The sequence below is a fragment of the Chiloscyllium punctatum genome, chromosome 6 (assembly GCF_047496795.1).
Source record: "Chiloscyllium punctatum isolate Juve2018m chromosome 6, sChiPun1.3, whole genome shotgun sequence".
Taxonomy (NCBI): domain Eukaryota; kingdom Metazoa; phylum Chordata; class Chondrichthyes; order Orectolobiformes; family Hemiscylliidae; genus Chiloscyllium; species Chiloscyllium punctatum.
In genome coordinates this window covers 84,290,899-84,311,032 of record NC_092744.1, presented here as the reverse complement: position 1 = coordinate 84,311,032, position 20,134 = coordinate 84,290,899, and the positions used below count along the sequence as shown (strand labels likewise).

General features: G+C 40.1%; 1 protein-coding gene across 2 annotated transcripts in view; it reads right to left on the bottom strand.

Annotated features, from left to right (window-relative positions):
* Positions 1-20,134, bottom strand: part of atg4b (autophagy related 4B, cysteine peptidase) — a 78,009-nt gene that overhangs the window by 38,579 nt on the left and 19,296 nt on the right. The window contains exons 1-2 of one of the 2 annotated variants that reach the window (XM_072573146.1): positions 14,107-14,164; positions 5,255-5,356 (exon numbers count right to left, since the gene is read on the bottom strand). In XM_072573146.1, coding sequence (XP_072429247.1) covers positions 5,255-5,356; positions 14,107-14,149 — 145 coding nt within the window. In that variant the 5' untranslated portion in view covers positions 14,150-14,164. Of the gene's footprint in view, positions 1-5,254; positions 5,357-14,106; positions 14,165-20,134 lie in introns of those variants that run through there. The other variant, XM_072573147.1, reaches the window with a different exon arrangement.

The following is a 20,134-nucleotide window of genomic DNA, read 5'->3' as shown; positions in this document are numbered from 1 at the left end:
ACTTAAATTTCTCTGCATCTAAACCCCTAAACGCTTAACACTATGACAGTCCCAGTCTATGTTTGGAAAGTTAAAATTCCCTACCATTACTGTCCCATTACTCTTACAGATGATGGAGATCTTCTTACAAATCTGTTTCTCAACTTCCTGCTGACGATTGCCTGGGTGGTGGTGGGGGGGGGGGGCGGGGGCGGGGGGGGCTTGTACAATCCCAACAAGGTGATCATCCCTTACTTATTTCCCACTTTCACCCAGATAACTTCCCTGGATGTATCCCCAAGAATATCCTCCCTAAGTAGAGCTGTAATACTATCCCTTATCAAAAACGCCACTCCCACTCCCCTCTTGCCCCCCCCCCCTTCTATCCTTCCTGTAGCATTTGTATCCTAGAACATTAAGCTGCCAGTCCTGTCCATCCCTAAGCCATGTCTCTCATAATTGCTATGATATCCCAGTTCCGTGTTCCTAACCATGCCCTGCGTTCATCTGCCTTCCCTGTTAGGCCTCTTGCATTGAAATAAATGCTGTTTAATTTCTCAGTCCTACCTTGTTCTCTGCTTTGTTCCTGCCTGCCCTGACGTTTGACTTGTTCCTTTTCCCAACTGTATCAGTCTCAGATTGATCTCTTTCCTCAACATCTCCTAAGGGTTCTCCCCTCCGGACATTTTGTTCAGGTAGGCAGTCACATGCATTAAGACTTCATTGTTAGTCAAGGATAATTGAATGTGACTGAAAGACACATTTAGATCCAGAGAGAGCAGTGGAGGAACCAATCTATGCAAAACATTCACTATTCTCACAATTTATGTGGGTGACAGCAAGGAGAATAGCAACTTGATCTCAGCATTGGGGTACAGGGGCATTCATGGGGTGGGGGAGAGGGGAGGTGGGGAGTACAAATAAATGTAGTGGTAGTAGAGGACTGCATAATTAGCAAATTGCTACAGTTCTCTGCAGACAAACAGAGGCTGTGTTGCCTGCTGGCTGCCGGACTCAAGGACATGGTCTCCAGTTGAGAGGAACTTTGAATTGAGAGGAAGGATCCACTGGAGTAATATGTTGGAAATCAAGCCCTGCTATTCCCACAGTCGTCACAAAAGTTAAAAGATTTTATAATATATGTTGAATTCTGACCCAGCTTGACAGAAAGTATAGAACAGGTTTCCATACTTAACAAGAATGACTATTTATTACAATAATCAAATTCTAGCTACGGATAAACAATTATGAGGTGTTGATATATACCTCTTCTAGTTAAAATGCAAACTCACTTATAAAACCACCCCTACATACACACACAGACAAAACAATTGGGTGGTGTGGTCAGAGGGATACAGCTAAGAAAAAGATTATGTTAAGTGAGTATGAGCAGCTAGGGGCAATTGTAAAAGCAGAATCCCAGAGGTAATAATCTCTGGATACTACCTGAGGCACAAGCAATAGAGTAAATAAGATTAGATATTTGAATGCGTGGCTCAAGGATTGGAATGGCAGAAATGGGTTTCAACTGATGGGAACTGATGCCAGTACTGGAGAATGATAATACTGTACTTTTGAGACAGTATTTATCAGAGGTGAGCTCCGAAAAATCATAACATATAACATGGGTATTGTAGTGTAGAATTTGAACTCACTCTTGCTGAGGTGAAAGTTGAGGGGAGGCAAAAGTGCAGTGGAGTGAAGCCATTGCATGACAGAAATGAGAGTATAATTTCATAAGAACACATTATTTCACACCCACCCTCACAAGTAGCAGTTCTCCAAATTCAGTGGTCATTGCATTATTACGTTGTTTCTCAACAAGTCAGTCTCACCTAAATTATACATTACAAACTTCTACTAGAATGAGGTGATTGAACATTGCCCCAAGAAGAGAGCACTTCCAAGATTTTTGTCAAATGAAGCATTTGTAGTTGGATGAAAATAACTAGAGCCAAAACAACAAGGTAAGATGTGCATTTGAAATGTTAGATTACATCTGTCAGTATACCAGGAAATAAGATGAAACATTGATAAAAACAATAGAATTAAAGGCTCCACGTACCATTTATAACATGGATGAAAAGCACAAATAAAACTGAAACTATGATCGGACAGCTCTTATATAGTGATGTGATTGCAAAGTGACTGTGCCTGAGGCCTAAACATTCAAGGGTATATGAATTTCAAAAAGGGGGTGGGTAGCTGTGCTATAAACAATGAGATCAGTATAGTAGAGTGAAATGATCTTAGTTTGGAAGATCCAAATCAATTTGGGTAGAGATGAGATACATCAAAGGAAGGAAGTCATTAGTGAGAGTAATTGGTATGCCTCTTAACAGTACCAAAATGTCAATTTTCCTGCTCCTCAGATGCTGCCTGACTTGCTGTGCTTTTTCAGCACCACTCTAATCTTGACTCTTAACAGTACGGCAGAGTATACATGATGAAATCACGGGGTTGTGTAATAATCTTGGGCAATTTTAATTTTTCTATAAATTACGTGAATCAAATTGTTAAAAGGTAGCTGAGATGATAGTTCATAGTGTATTCAGCAGAGTTTCTCGGAACAATATGTTCTGAAACCAAACAGGGAACAGGCCATTTAGATCTCGAAATATGGAATGAGACAATTATAGAGTCATAGAGATGTACAACATGGAAACAGACACTACAGTCTAACTGATCCACGCCAACCAGATATCCTAAATTAATCTAGTCTCATTTGCCAGCACCTGGCCCATATCCCTCTAAATGCTTCCTACTCATATACCCCTCCAGATGCCTTTTAAGTGTTGTAATTGTACCAGTCTCCACCACCACCTCTGGCAGTACATTCCATACATGCACCACCATCTGTGTGAAAAAGTTGCCCCTTAGGTCCCTTTTAAAACTTTCCCCTCTCACTTTAAACCTATGCTCTCTAATTCTGGGCTCCCTCAAAGACCTTGTCAATTTATCCTATCCATGCCCCTCATGATTTTATAAACCTCCATTAGGTCACCCCTCAGTCTCTGACATTCCAGGGAAAGCAGCATTAGCCTATTCAGCCTCCCCCTATAGCTCAAACCCTCCAACCCTGGCATCCTTGTAGATCTTTCCTGAACCCTTTCAAGTTTCACAACATCCTTCCTATAGGAGGGAGTCCACAAACTGCACACAATATTCCAAAAGTGGCATAACCAATATCCTGTACAACCATTAATTAATTAATTAGTTACTCCTGGTAAAGAATTCTGTATGGAGGAGTGATAATGATATGATAGAATTTCAAATCCACTTGGCCTAGTTCTATTATTTTTTATAATCTTACAAAAATTGTCCACAATACGTGCATATCTAAGAAATCTAAATGAGACTTAAAGCAAATCAACACATAAAGGAAGTCATTATGTTTTAGTTGAAAAGTGTTCAAAGTTTGATGAAATATCAATAACAAAAAATAATAAATTGCCTTGCCTTTTTGCACATTATCCCAAAGAATATTTGTAACATTCCTGGCTTTGTCAAAGACTTATCAAACATACTTTGAGTATGGCATGGGATTTTGGTGACCTAATTTCAAAAAGCATATATGTGCATTGATAATGGTGCACAGAACAGATGAAAACAAAATGCTGAAATCTTAATTTTTGAAGTCTAAAAACTTGGTAACCATAGGAAATCTTGCCAAGTACACAAATACATAATGGTGTAAAGATTGAGGAGTGTCAGAACAGATTTCAGGAAGACAGTTTTATGAAATGGGCAGACACATGATGAATACAGAGGAGCATGAAGTGATACCTTTTGGTGGGAAGAATGGAGGGAGGTGGTGTTTGAACAAATGGTTGAACTTTAAAGGGTATGCAGGAGGACAGAGACCTGGGGGTGTATACACAAAAAAATTTAAAAGGTGACAGGATAAAATCGAGAAATGTTGAGAAAAACATTTGGGATCCTTAGCTGTATTAATAGCCTTATGAAGTACAAAAGCAAAGAAATGATGATAAACCTATCTGAAAGATTTTCCACACATGAGCCGGAGTACTATATTCAATTCTGGGCACATAAGGAGGAGGAAGTGGAGAAGATACTGGTGGGATTCATGATAAGTTACATAGGGTGACCAGATATGTCATGGTTGTTCTTCTTGGGGCTGAAAAGGTTAGGAGATTTGATAAATATTTAAAATAATGAAGTTATTTTATAGAATAACTAGAAACTATTTCCAGTCACAGAAAGGTCAGTAACCAGAATACACAGTTTTAAGATGACTGATAGAAATAAAAATGAGGAAATACTGTATATTGTTTTTACATGGCATGATTACACGATCCACAATGTATTGCTGGAAAAGAATAATGAAAGCAGATTCAATGGAACTGGATAAATATTTAAATGGGAGGGGGAAAAGAAGCAAGGCTATTGAGGAAGAACAAGAAAGTGGATTTAGTTGGATGGCTCAGCCAAAAATCTGGGACAGGCCTACTAGATTTAATGTCTTCCTTCAAGGCAGAGCCAACCAATTTATTCAAAATAACCTCACGTGGATCACAGAATATAAATGGAAGCAAGAAAAAAGTACATGTTAAAAGGAGAGCATCAGAACAAGATCTTTTATTCAAAAGGTTAAAAATATGTGAATAAATTGACCAGGTCAGACAAAAAAAAAAGTCTTTCAAAATTCACTTGGACTCTGCTCTGAACTAGCAAATTTAAATGATACCTTCAGTGATCAAACAGCCTTTTCCAATTCAATTTGGATTTTAAAAATTAAACCACAACACAGTTAATACTAAGTACTGATCGTACTAATTTAAATTGACTTTCAAGAGAGAAATAGAGTTTCATTCCCTCTGGATGTTATGATGTTACTCCACCACTATGACTTATTATTCTGGTTCAGCTTCTTTCCCAAACTCCTGACAATAAAGTCTATACTGCAGTTAAGCCAGCATCGAGAGTGTAGTGCTGGAAACACACAGCAGATCAGGTAGCATCCGAGGAGCAGGAGAATTAATGTTTCGGACATAAGCCTTTCATCAGGAATTTCGGGCTTCTGCCCAAAATGTCGATTCTCCTGCTCCTCGGATGCTGCCTGACCTACTGTGCTTTTCCAGCACTACACTCTCGACTCTGATCTCCAGCATCTGCAGTCCTCACTTTCTCAGTTCACCCAGCAACAGCCAGCCTCTAGTCTAGTCCAATACCAGAAATAGTCTACCTTCTGTCAACCACCATCATCAGAATCCCCTGCTGAACCAGTCTCCCTGTGAGCACTGTGTCCCAGTACCTGTGAGTGCACTGTATTTTGTTCCTAAAATCCAAACTGGCTCTGTTGTTTCTGGAAAATCTTCAAAATCGCCAAACCTCAAGGTGTCGTACGTTAGAGTAGCTGGGAAGAAATAAGAAAATGAGTTACAAACTATGAGAGGATTCTGAAGATGAACACAATTGCAGAACTTTCAATCTTCTTTATTCCATCTCACCTGACACCCATTCTTTTGTAAAGACATTAACATAGACAAGGTGGCATTGCCAGTCAATGATGATGGTGTGCTAGCTTCTGATACTATGCCGCATTTATACACGTATAACCTGATGGTTTCATCATTTTTTTTCAGACACACCTTTCCATGTCAACATGTCTAAATGAGGGAACCTTCATGACAACACTTCAATAATCGCACATCTGATATATTGAGGTTTGCAGTCCTAACACTTTGATTCACACTAAATTTCCTATTGGCTTGTATTCTAGTCCCTCCATCCACCAGTCTGCTCCAACCTTTGGTCCCAACCTGGCTCAAGCAAGCTTTTGAACATTTGGTGGGGGAGAGGAAGAAGGGAACACAGAGTATCAAAGAGAGAAGGGGGGGGGGGGGGAAGAGAAGTGGTCTGGCAAGATGAAAGAAATGGAATAAAATAGAATGCATAGGGATAACAGAAAGGAGAAGACAGGAACATGGGCTGAAAGGGCTGATGAGGTACATAAATGACAGAAATAAGGTTTTAATAGCTACAGAGGAAGAAACGGGGAGCAGTGATTAATGGATAGAGGATAAGCAAGGAAAAAGTGAAAATGGAAAGATCTATGCTGCAAGAAGAGTAAAAAGGAGGACAATTTAGGAGAATTTAGAGGGAGACTGAGGTTATAGTCCACCTAAGCAAAAGGCTTCAAAGCCAACAATTAATAATGGGTTGCCATTTGAATGAACACATCAGAGAAAGGATAAAATAAAAACACAGTGCTAGATAAACCCAAGACCCTTTGACTAAAGGTTAACTCTATTTGTTTCCAGAGATGCTGTCAGACCTGCTGAGTTTCTCCAGCAATTTCTGTTTTTATTTAAGATCTCCAGTATCCAAAGAACTCTGCTTTTATTACATCAGATAAGGTGATGGGAATGTCGCTTTTACACTGTCTCCTTCTCTAGTCAGCTCCGTTCATGATCCATATCCCACGAGCTATCATCTGGACCTATCATCCACAAGTTAAAACATAGAACAAAGTGTTTCTAGCTCATTTTCCATTTTGTTTTGACACATGGCTGTCAAGATTGCTTTAAACCACATGGGTATCAGGTCTCACTTTTGTTTTAGTAAAAGTATCTTTTGTTGGGGAACAGGGTCTCTGCATGTTCCAAATGACTGCCATTCAGCTTTCAAGAATGAACTGCTATAGAAATATTCATAAATAGCTGTTCAGTATCACAGAACTTGAGTTTTGTTAAAAGAAAAAGACATTTTGTCAACACTCTTCATATCGCATTCATCAGGGCAATTCACAAAAATACCAATAAAAGTTAAAACAACATTTATGTTGTATGACAGAAAAAAGCTGAAAAGCTTTGACATAATGTATCTTTTTCTAAAGCAATACTCAAACCAGTTGCACAAATTTGTCTAAATGTGACACAAGTCAGAGGGTGCATGGGGACGATCAATAAATATGCATAAACGTACTGTTCTAAAAATAATGAATAGAATACTGCAGGATTGTATGTTGCAAAGAATTACAAATGGCTGCAATTGCGGTAGGTATTGTGGTGTGGCAATGAAAGGAAGGTCTGGTTGTGAAGTATATAGTGAGTTAGGAGTGGGCTTGGGATTTCAAATAGATAATTAACAGGCTGCTAGAAGCACATTAATTATCAGGTTATGCCCGTGTGAATTGCTGATATCTCCATTGGATTTATCACGAGTGGCTGGAGCTTTGCTGAAAGAACATTCAATAATCAATCACAAATTTATCACCACCCTTGGCTTTATTTCCAGAAAGTCACAAAGATGTAATCCAAGCCAACACATTGGTGCAGCGCAGACTGTGCTGCACTGCCAGAAGAGACCCTTCAGATGATGTTAGCTCTCTTAGAGGAAGGCAAAGAATCCCCTAGCCAATGAAATGTAACAGATCACTCCCCAGTATTTTAGCCAATAGTTACTTCTAGACTAACAATCAACATGCGTTACCTGATCATTATTACCTTGCTCTATGGAATCCTGTTCACAATTTATCTTTTGCATTTCCCACATTATGACAGTGACTACACTTCAACCTACTTGATTGGCTGAGAAGCATTTGGAAATGGCCTGAAGTATTGGGAAGGCACTATGTAAATATAGAGTTGTGTTATTCGGTTGTTAGTTGTGTTGGACTAACTGGAGGAACTGAGGGGCAAAGAGGACAGGAGAGGGCTAAACAGTTGTTAGGAGCTCATAAGGGCAGGAAGTTGAGGAGGATTGGGAAAATAAGATGTGAGCAGGTTGCAAAGAGGCTCAGAAAGAATTTTGGCATGTTAAAATGTGGTAGATGTAGAGATATGAAAAGTCATCTGTTTTGATACAAAAAGTAAAAAAGCATATTTATTAAAAGCTGAGAGATTGGGAAACATTGTTTTGAATTATATGAATCAGTTAATAAGCAAATGCAGCAAGCAGCTTGTGAGCCCTTTGGACAAAGGGATTGGAGCAGAATACATATTACTGTAACTGTGTAGTGCCTTGATGAGACTAAACCCAAATCATAATAAAAGCTTGGAGCTTCCCCAGAGTGCTATCAAGCAACATTTTGTATCAAGCAACATATTTGGACACATGGTAAAAACTGAATCAAAGATTTAGAGGGGCAACTTAAAGAAAAAAAAGCAAAACAGAGAGGCAAAAACATTTATGGAGCAAATTCAGAGCTTAGACAATAGGCAGCTAATGTTGTGGACTTGCAGTGCACCAACGAGAAATAGAATGGTGCAAAGGACAGAGCTAATGTTAAGAAAGCATGAAAAAATGCCACTAAGTAATTCTCTGGTTCTGACTGGATAGTTTAAAAAGAAAAAGAAAAGGAATGCAGTCATAGCCAGCTGGAAGATAATGGGAGAGATACTGGAGGAAGATAGGATGGTCAACTTTGTGACTGTGACAGGCAAACCACACTAATGTCATTTGTGATTTTGATCACAGCCATTTCAGTGTTGTGCAGAAAGTTGGTTGGTGGAATTTTTAAAGAATGCTCACAAAAATGGGCAAGATTTGAAAGGTAACAGCCTCTTCGAGGACTTTGAGAAGTTGAAGTTGAGGCAATAGCTTGCGAGTAAAACGGGATTAAAGGTTTTTTGATGACAAGGGTGATGACATCAAATATGCAGGGGTGGGGTACAGTACCTGATTAGATGGGGCTGTTAACAGTAGCAGCTAACACAGGAGTCAGGAAGGGAAACTATGTAGTCAACTGTTTAATGGGAATAAGAATAAGAATAAGACAGGTGGAACAAAGTTACTTGAACCAGATGAGTTATGGGAAGAGGAGAAAGCAAAATGCGAATTCAGGACTAGTCACTGAAACCTTAGAGAAAGCTTGATCTAGTGGGCTAGGAAATGTAAAAAAGGGAAATTATACAGGCAATGGATTGGGTGGTCTTAGTAACAAAGAAATCCATGAGCTCCACAGGCACAGCTGTAGATGGAGACAGGTTTGAGAAGGCTGTTTGTAGTAGAGGAAAGAAGCCAGGAAGTTATCCTTCCATTCCAGAATGAAACAAGATGCTGGTATGAGGGCCCAGGAGTTCTGGCAGTGATTGGTTGAAATTACTGCCCACTATATCTATACAAATCTGCTTCCCATGAAGACTGTATGAGGAGAATGACAACAAGGGTAATAAAGACTAAGGCAAAGGTGGAGCTGAGAACGTGGTAGGGAATAACAGTTAGGAATATGAAAATGACTTGGAAAATTTGTTTTCCCAAGGATGGACACAGGCAAGTATTTTGGAAGGAACAAGGTGGTTTAGATCAATACAAGGAAGCGATTAGAACTGGCCAAATTTATGATGTGTCATAATATGTCTGAACAGGTTGATTAAAACAACTAGTAGTTCTGGATTTTGCGTGAAAAAGGTGAAAATGATGTTTGTGTTTACAATAAAACCCTGTAACTCTCAAAATCTTCTGCTGTAAAATTCACATATGGATATTAGTATGAAACAGTGGGAGGAGGGAGAGAGAGAGAGAGAGAGAGACTGCAGGGGATTGGTTGGGTGAGTGGACAAGAGCATGGAATAGTACAATGTGGTGAAGTGTAAAGTTATTCCCATGTAGGAAAAAAAATTAAACACTTTTTGAATGGTGAGTGCAAATATTTGCATTAGGATGTATCAGTTCATAAATTAATATGTAGGTACAAACTACAAAGGCAACAAATAGCATGTTAACTTTTATTTCAAAGAAACTTTTGTATTTAAGTAACCTTGCTGAAACTTTTACAGGATATTGGTGAGGGAAATGTACAGTTTTGGTCCAGATACCTAAGAAAGAAAATATATGCCCAAGAGTGTGTAATGATGATTTGTAGGACTGGTTCGTTCAAAGTTAAAAATCACACAACATCAGGTTATAGTCCAACAGGTTTAAATGGAAGCACTAGCTTTCAGAGCTTTGCTCCTTCATCACTCACCCAACCACCTGATGAAGGAGCAGCACTCCAAAAGCTAGTGCTTCCAATTAAACCTGTTGGACTTTAACCTGGCGTTGTGAGATTTTTAACTTTGTACACCCCAGTCCAACACCGGCATCTCCAAATCATGGTTCATACAAAGAAGGGATTTTCCTACAAGGAGAGATTGCATAGACCACGGCAATATTTCCTAGTTTGGAAGAAATAGAGGTGATCTAATTGAAATATGCATCATTCACAAGAATCTTGACAAAATGCTGTTTTTCTTGGCTGGAAAAGAGAGGTCAAGGGGTCACTGTTTCACCATAATGGGTGATTATGTAGACAGAAATAGGTAGACACTTATTTACTTAGCCTTATAAATCTTTGGTATCGGAGTATCTGTGACTGCTTGGTCATTGAATATATTGAAGACAGAGGTTAATAGATTTTTGCCTGTTAAGGGAATACAGAGGAGATAGCATTGCAATAGTAGTGCCACTGGGCTAGTAATTCAAAGACCCAGATTAAGCTCTGAGGAAGTGGGTTCAAAGCTATCACAGTAGCTGGTGAAATTTAAATTCAACCAACCAACAGTAAACATGCAAACCAGTCTCAGTAATGGTGACTATGAATTTTCTTTTGGTTTAGATTCTCATTGCACTCATATCGTTGTTTAGGGAACAAAATTTGCCATCCTTACCTGGTCTACTCTATATATGACTCCAGATTCTTAACTGCCCACTGGAATACCATTGTAAGCTACTTCCCTCAAGAGTTATTAGGAATGGGCAACAAATACTACCCTAATTCCATGAAAGAACAAAGGAATTAAACAGGGAGATTGTATGGGAAATTGAGGTACATCAGTGATTGGATGGCACAGCAGGCTCAAAAAGGGCTGGGAGCCAATGCCAACTCCATTTCTTTTCTTACATATTTTTGTGATATGTACAATGAAGAAAAAGACTTGATGGATGAGACATCGCATCATTATAATTAACCTTGTGCATCAGAGGTCACTGCTAACTGACCGTTATGCTGTTAAAGAAAAGTTTAGACTAGAATCAACATTTTTAAAAACTTCTTGATAACTTTATTTTTCATCTATCACACAAATACACCAACTTGATGCTATTCAATATTTTTCAAGAGTCAGACAGCATTGTAAAATGGTGTTTTTACAACATTGATGGCAGTGTTTCTTGCTGATGAGGCAGTTGAACATAAATAATAAAAAGTATCAGCCTTGCCATTTGCTTGCCAATTACTTATGAGCCTGTGTAATAAGTCTTAGGTTATTTTATAACAGGCTGAAATGAAAGCATGGCAGAGCAACAAATTTCCAGGATTATTTAATGGTTCACTAAAGAATCTCTTTTCTTAAAATCCATTAATTTGAATCACAGATTGAATTCCAGAGGTGAGGGGAACTGACAGCCGTTGACATCAAGGTCAGATTGACCAAGTGTTGTATCAAGGAGCTCCAGCAAAACTGAAATCAATAGGAATCGGGGCAAACTCTCTGCTGCTTGGAGTCATACGTAGCACAAAGGAAGATGGTCTTGGTTGTTGGGAGTTAGTCGCCTCAATTTCAGGACACCCCTGCAGGAGTTTGCCAGGGCAGTGTCCTAGGCCCAACCATCTTCAGCTGTTTCATGAATGACTTCACTGCAGCCAGTAACTAACCTTGTGACTCTCCAAAACCTGTCCATCATCTAGAAGGCACAAATCTGGACGATAATGGAATAATCCTCACTTGCCTGGATGGGTGCAGCTCCAATACCACTCAAGACGCTTGACACCATCCAGGACAAAGCAGTTCCACTTGACTGCACCACATCTACAAGGATCCACTCCTTCCACCACCGACACTCAGTTGCAGCAGTACTTACAAGATGCACTGCAGAAATTCACCAAAGATCCCTTGACAGCACCTTTCAAACCCACAGTCACTTCTATCTAAAAGACAAGGGCAGCAGAAACACGGGAATGCCTGCAAATCCCCCTTCAAATCACTCATTATCCTGTCTTAGAAATACATTATCGTTTCTTCAGTGTGACTGGGTCAAAATCCTGGAATTCCCACCCTCAGGGCATTGTGGATCTACCTAAATAGTACACGGATTGCAGCAATTTATGAAGGAAGCTCATCCCCACCATCTCAAGGGCAACTTGGGACAGGCAATAAATGGCAGCCAACCAGCGATGCCCATACCCCAGGAGTGCATTAAAACATTTATCAGATTGCTCTATTTGTCAAACCATTTCAAAAAACACAAATTTAAACTTTGTCAATGTATTGCATTTTATGTAAATAAATGCAAAAGGATATAAGATTCAATGTGGATTGTTGATAAAGATCAGTAATCAGTCTCTCAGTTGGAGATATTTTTCTGTTCAATTGCTGATATGTGTGTTTAAAGGTTTCAGGACAGTTACCATGCAAGCAAGTTTCTCCAAATAGGACTTTGAGCTGCTCAGTAATTGTCATTTTGATTGTAATAGTATCAAGGTGAAAGTCAACCTGTTGGCAAGTAATTTAAGAAAGGGATACCAAGCTACTTCGAACTATTGTTATGAAGGCACTACCATTAACAACGTTTTTGAGGATTCGTGTTTCATGGATTGTGATTATTTATTCATTTAAAAGATCAAGCAAAGAATAGGGCCTGTTTTAAGTTTGAAAAGATTATAAGAATTCTTTGGACATTTTTCATGCTGGTGTTAGCAAACCGACCACAGAAAATGCTGACTGAAAGAAAGACGGAAACAAAGAAACTTTTCGGACTGGGTTTTGGCAGGAGTGTAATTTTTGGAAGCTCCAGAGACTGCTCTGGTGTTTTGCTCTCTCTCCAGTTTTCCATCAACATATTGAATTTTTGAATGCTCTGAGAAAGGAATCCCAGTCTGTAGAAAATAAGTGAATGTTTCTGGAAGTCTGCTGAAACTGCACTGACCAGTAATTTTGGAATTCAAGCAAGATATACATTTGTACTTGCCTGTGAGCAGTCCATTGTCTAAGGATTTCATGAAAATCCAGTATCCATGTTTTGAAATTATTAATTGAACTGGCAAATTACAAATCCTTATTTTTTCTTCGTAATTTATCCCTGAACGGTGTCTGTCACAGTAGGGGTTACGATGTGTTTTAAAGTTACATGAATAATAAATTGTTAATTTTTGTTTACATTGGTTGTCCAAGATCAATAACATCGGATTTGGAACAACTGAGCAATTTAAGATTATTGAATGTTTTGGATTCACAACAAAGTGAAACTAGTGAGTGAAGCTGATTTGGTTTGGTTTGCCATCTGGGTCATAACAATATCTCAACATTATGCAGTAGTGCAGGATTCTCACTCAAAATATGTTGCTAAAATGTAACTAAATTCATGAGTTCATTCATAAACAGAGGACTTGCTGGGTGGGCCACAGTGAAACCTCAGGTTCATCTAATTTGCAATATCATGGAGTCATTGTAAATGCTTGGTTGGTCAAAAGGTCTGCAACAAGTTCAGACATGAGACACCTCCAGTGTTAGAAAGCTTTAGGAACCACAAATTCAAAATCACTATTTCTGCCAAGCAGATTCTTCTTGCCACATGTGTCTCAAATTGCACATGTGCTCCATCTCAAAATACAACAGGCTGAGAAATATTACCACTTTGAATGAATCATAATTGTTAACTTCCACTGGCTGCTGAGGAAATCCATTCCTTGGATTGACCATTGTTCTAGTGAGGCAATGAGCTGATTAATTTTGAATTTAGCAGCTTCAAGCGCTGGCAATGACCTGTGGTTCTGCTCAAGTGGAACAGCAATTCATGGTCCACATCAAGAGTGTCAGCCTTTCAGTCTGCAATGCAATTTCATCTGCCCAATGTATGCTGCTTAAGATTTCTTACATCTTGGAAACAAAAATCTCCAAGACACTACAGGTTGTTCTCCTATAACGTTGTAGTTGTGTTCCAGTGAAATCTCACTTAATCGAAAATCATTTAATATAAAATAATGGGATGTATGAGAAAAGTGGGGTTGGGGACAGACGAACAAAATATCACTCTCAATTGCTCAAAAACAAAAATCACCCAAAAGTCTATCACACAATGTAACAGAGCCCGAGTGAAGGTTCATATCACATTTATTAACCGAAACAAAAGTAAATTTAACACAGTACATTTAAAAAAATAAGAAAGGTGCTCTCTGTACAGTACCTCTCACAGAAAGTTGTTCTGTTGGCAGGTGACATTGGCACATGCGCAGTATGGCATGAGGACCGGGACTGGCAGTGAGCATGTGCAGAACGGCGCAGAGATTTTGGTGCAGAATGAAACACAAACCAATCCCATTGAAATCATGCTATGGTGAACACAGGTAAGCGTTCTCAAAAGTACTTTTCCCTAATTCTTCAGCGATGTTATAGCCAAATCACTCTGCCGAAACGTGTGTTATCCCAGAACTACCTGGACTCTGACGAGACTTGAATAGACTCAAAAAGTTGCATCGCGTCTCCATCTTTCTGAAGAACCATAAGAAAACTAATCAGACCTCACACTGCGCATACTCTACCTAGGGTTTATACATTTGCAGAGAATGTTGTAACAGACACATATATTGACTTAATGTTGGTTTCAGGTACGAGTCCACTTACAAATTGGCAAGCAAAGTGGTGGGAGCCAAGCCACTGGCATAGATTAGGAGAGAGCTTTGTTTCCAGACTTTGGGTTACTTTGAACTTATATTAAACTGGCATGGTTTGATTCCAGCACAGGTGACTGTCTAAATGAAGTTTGCACATTTTTCCAGTGTCTGCATAGGTTTCCTCCCACAGTTCAAAGATGCGAAAATTAAGTGGATTGGCCATGCTAAATTGCCCCTTGGTGTTCACAGTTGTGCAGGCTAGGTGGGTTTGCTACGATTAATGCAGGGTTACAGGGACAGGATGTGGGGGTGAAGGCAATGCTTTTTGAAGGGTCGGTGCATACATGACGGGCTGAAAGGCCTCTACCTGCACTGTAGGGATTCTATGATTCTAAGTGATGAGATATCAAATTGGGCCACAACAGAAAATGTCTGACGCACTCACTCTCAATTATCTAGACCCTTTAGAACTTAAAATCAACACTCATACCATACCTCAATCTTACCTTTCCTGATGAGAACTTGGGCAATTTACACGAACATTGCTCACAATCCAGTCCCTTTATTCCCTCATTCTTTCAATAGCCATAGTTTCTCACTTGAAATTTCCAGATAAAGACTCTATGCAGTCCATCAAGTGGGGACACTCCTACGATTTATTTATAAACCAGTAATATTATGTCAGTATCTCAATTTGATTATTTATTGCATTCCAAGATCTGATTTTCTTGACATTCAGTTTTACAGAGTTAAGTCACTGTCTGGTTTCACCGTTGACCATCATTTTCTCAAATAGAAAAGTGTAATGCAGTTCATATGTCTCTTGTGTCCTACCCTTCCACGACTAATCATTCCACTGACAAGCAAGAAGTAAATAAACTAGAAAACCTAGGTAAAAACAATGACTGCAGATGCTGGAAACCAGATTCTGGATTAGTGGTGCTGGAAGAGCACAGCAGTTCAGGCAGCATCCGAGGAGCAGTAAAATCGACATTTCGGGCAAAAGCCCTTCATCAGGAATAAAGGCAGAGAGCCTGAAGCGTGGAGAGATAAGCTAGAGGAGGGTGGGGGTGGGGAGAAAGTAGCATAGAGTACAATAGGTGTGTGGGGGAGGGGATGAAAGTGATAGGTCAGGGAGGAGGGTGGAGCGGATCGGTGGAAAAGAAAATAGGCAGGTAGGGCAAGTCATGGGGACAGTGCTGAGCTGGAAGTTTGGAACTAGGGTGAGGTGGGGGAAGGGGAAATGAGGAAACTGTCGAAGTCCACATTGGTGCCCTGGGGTTGAAGTGTTCTGAGGCGGAAGAGGAGGCGTTCTTCCTCCAGGCGTCTGGTGGTGAGGGAACGGCGGTGAATGTCCTCAGCAAAGTGGGAGGAGGACTTGAAATGTTGGGCCACGGGGCAGTGTGGTTGATTGGTGCGGGTGTCCCGGAGATGTTCCCTAAAGCGCTCTGCTAGGAGGCGCCCAGTCTCCCCGATGTAGAGGAGACCGCATCGGGAGCAACGGATATAATAAATGATATTAGTGGATGTGCAGGTAAAACGTTGATGGATGTGGAAGGCTCCTTTAGGGCCTTGGATAGAGGTGAGGGAGGAGGTGTGGGCGTAGGTTTTATAGTTCCTGTGGTGGCAGGGGAAGGTGCCAGGATGGGAGGGTGGGTTGTAGGGGGGCGTGGACCTGACCAGGTGGTCACGGAGGGAACGGTCTTTGCGGAAGGCGGAAAGGGGTGGGGAGGGAAATATATCCCTGGTGGTGGGGTCTTTTTGGAGGTGGCGGAAATGTCGGTGGATGATTTGGTTTATGCGAAGGTTGGTAGGGTTGAAGGTGAGCACCAGGGGCGTTCTGTCCTTGTTATGGTTGGAGGGGTGGGGTCTGAGGGCAGAGGTGCAGGATGTGGACAAGATGCGTTGGAGGGCATCTTTAACCACGTGGGAAGGGAAATTGCGGTCTCCAAAGGAGGAGTCGGTGGGTTTGTAAAGAATGTCAGTGTCAAGTCGGTCCTCATTAGCGGAGATGGAGAGGTCCAGGAAGGGGAGGGAGGTGTCCGAGATGGTTCAGGTAAATTTAAGGTCAGGGTGGAATGTGTTGAAGTTGATGAATTGCTCAACCTCCTCGCGGGAGCACGAGGTGGTGCCAATGCAGTCATCAATGTAGCGGAGGAAGAGGTGGGAAGTGGTTGCAATTACAGCTTACAGCCTTGAATATTCAGAAGCATTTCATAAATAATGAATGATGTGTTGGAAGTGCAGTCACAACTGCAGTGCAGGATTAATGGAAATTTATCATCAGCCTAAACCGAGTGGAACTTTCCTAATACCTCAAAATTATATTTCACAAAGGAGATAGTGAGGACTGCAGATGCTGGAGAAGTCAGAGTCGATAAAGTGTGACGCTGGAAAAAGTGCAGCAGGTCATGCAGCATCTGAGGAGCAAGAAAGTTGATGTTTCGGGCATGACTCTTCGTCCTGAAAGGTTGACTCTCTTGTTCCTCAGATGCTGTATGATATTTCATAAAGGGAACTTTAAACAAAACGCTGACAGGATGCCTAATTTTTATATGTTGGATCTCACTATATAATTGGAATGTCAACAAGATCAAAAAGCGTAGGTGGTCAGAGGAATGTCTGGTCGTTGGAAAGAGGAACAGAGGCACAGTGAGAGAATTGAATTATAGAATAGTCACAGCACACAATTGTTCAACACATTACATTCTCTGCATAACAATTTAATTAGATCTACTCCCCAGATTTTTCCTTGTAATTCTGCTCATTGCCTCCCCTTTAATGCTTGTCCAATTCCCTTTCGAAAGCCACAATCTCAGTCACTATAGTTTAGAAATTAAACATTTGTTATGTAGCCAAATTTTTCCTCATGTTGTCTTTGGTTCTTTTGCCAATTGCATTAAGACACTGTCCTTTAGCTCTCAGCGCTCTTTCCTATCTTCTTCCCTTTTCTCTTGCACCTCTACCCATAAAATCGATGTCCCTTATCACTGGAACAGTTCTTGTTATTGTTATCTGCACTCTCTCCAAAAGCTCTTATAAGTCTCTGGTCACTACAGTTTTAATAGAGCTACACAATAAAAGCAAAAGGTGTGCTTTTATGCTGCACAATATATTTATAGATCTTTTAGCACTTCAAAGCAATATCACAAGATTGTAAACTTGCAAAAATATTCCCACCGCCATCATTCCATCTGGTTGAAATGAAAGTAAGTGTTCAGTGCATTCATCATGAGCTGTTTTCTGCAGCATTCATAAACAGGAGCATGAGTACCAACGCACAAAAGTAACAGAACATTGACAAATCTTTGGTTAGATATGAGTTGGAATATTGTGCCAAATTTTGAGCAACATACTGTAGAAAGAATGTAATAGCCATTGGGAAAAAAAATGCAGCAAAGAATGAATGATAGGCTGCAGATTAAGAAAGTTAAGTAGTGAGAGGAAAATGGAAGAAACAGCCTTTTCCCAGTCGAACTGAGAAAGTTAAGTGAAGAACCATAATAATGAAAGTAAATTAAACAAGTAGAATAACAACTATTTCCACTGCTCGGTGAATTAAATAAATGTGGACATCAATTTAAGACCACATGGTGGATGGAAGGGCAACGTGGTTGACTCTGAACCGACCTCTGAAATAGTCAAGCAAACCACTGTGATGCAGGTAATTGGCAGCGGAGAATAAATGCTCCTCTTGCCAGAGGTAACCCACCCATGTTAGTGAAATAAAAAAAAGATGAAGACCATCAGGACAGAGGTATTATTTTTAACCAAGATTAGATGTCACTTGAACAGCGGTTGGTCAGTGTTGAGTAATGGCATTACAACTTGGATTAAATGCCTGTGGAAGAAGTGAACCTGAGAGGTTTCTTTGCTTTCAATATTTTCCTGTACCTTTTCTTGGACATAAATTATGTTGTGCCCTTGCTTTGCCATAGAATTCATTGAAGTTGGTGTTAATACCCTGAATAAATTCACCAATGAAATGCTTCAGTATGGGGTCTGTTGCAGAATAATTTATTTTCAATCATCAGTCAGAATTCTTCAGTGCTCCAACTTTGCAAAGCCATGACATGAGTGAAATGGGATTGAGATTCGAATTTAAAACTCTCATATTTGATTTTAACCCTGTAACTTCTTCTCTCCAGACCCACAACTCCTAGAGTTATTGTTCCCAGAGCTCTTGGCTCCTAAGCGCTTGGTTTTTATTAATGTCCATCCGGTGCCCTGAGTTATGAAGACATATAAAGTTTCTTGGAAAAACTTCCTCCTTTCTATCTTGCTGTTAAGATGTGCCTTTAAACCTAACCCTTTGACTAAATGTTTTGACTGAACTTTGGTCATTTGTCTGCTTTGTTCTGTTTCTTGATACTAATTGGTTGATACTAATTGGTTATGAGGGGCTTGGGCTTCTTTTGTAAATTTAACGTTGGAAGGCTATCCCCAATAGGTGATAAATGGAGAAAACAAATCTCAAATGCAGTTCAGGACCAGAAAGACACAGGGTGATTATGGTGTGTGGAATGCATTACCACAATAGCTATTGAATACAGGTTAATCATAAAATTTAAGAGTGAGACAGCTTACACCTTTAATATTTTTCTTCACCAAGGTGAAAGGAGGGTCTGGACGGGTACATGATTAGGAAGGGTTTAGAGGGATATGGGCCAAGTGCTGGCAAACGGGACTAGATTAGGTTAGGATTATCTGGTCAGCCTGGACGAGTTGGACCAAAGGGTCTGTTCCTGTGCTGTACATCTCTATGACATAGACACAGAATCTCTAATGGTTTTTAAGGAGGAAGGTGGATGAATAATTGAAACATTCTAGAGCAAAGAGGACTTAATGAACAGCTTCCTTAGAGTTGACACAGCCACAGTGGCTGCAAACGATACAAAGATTGAAAGTCATGATCAAGCACAGCTACATAAGTAATAAAAGCAAAACAAAAAAAAACTACTAATGCTGGAAATTTGAACAAATATTGGAGTGTATACAGCCACAGTGTAAATCAGAAAAGACAGTCTTAAACATAATTCTTCCACTGAATGTTAACATACCCGTGTGCTCCTGCTTCATTTAACCACCCAATGATCTGTATGTCCCTACTTATTACGAAACACCTGTACTGCTTGCAAAAGAAAGCTTTTCACTGTAATCACACTAAGATGGAGGCCCTTATGACTTATTAGATGGACATAAAAGATGGCAACATTCATCGAAGAGAAGAGTCTGACCAATATCTGTTCCTCAAACATCAGTGAAACATATTATCAAGTTATTATTGTGGGATCTTGCTGTGTGCAGAATGACTGCAGTGTTTCTTACATTACATAGGTAAAGTCACACCCCTTGACATCAAGGTCACATTTGACTGTGAGTGGCATCAAGGAGCCCTAGCAAAACTGGAATCAGGGAAAAACTCTCCACTGGTTGGATCATATCTGGCATGTAGGAAGATGGTTGTGATAGTTGGAGGTTAGTCATGTCAGTTCCAGCTCATCTCTGCAGGAGTTTCTCAGAGTCCTGGGCCCAAACATCTTCAACTGCTTCATTAACAACCTTCCCTCCATCAAAGTCAGAAGTGGGGTCATTTGACAA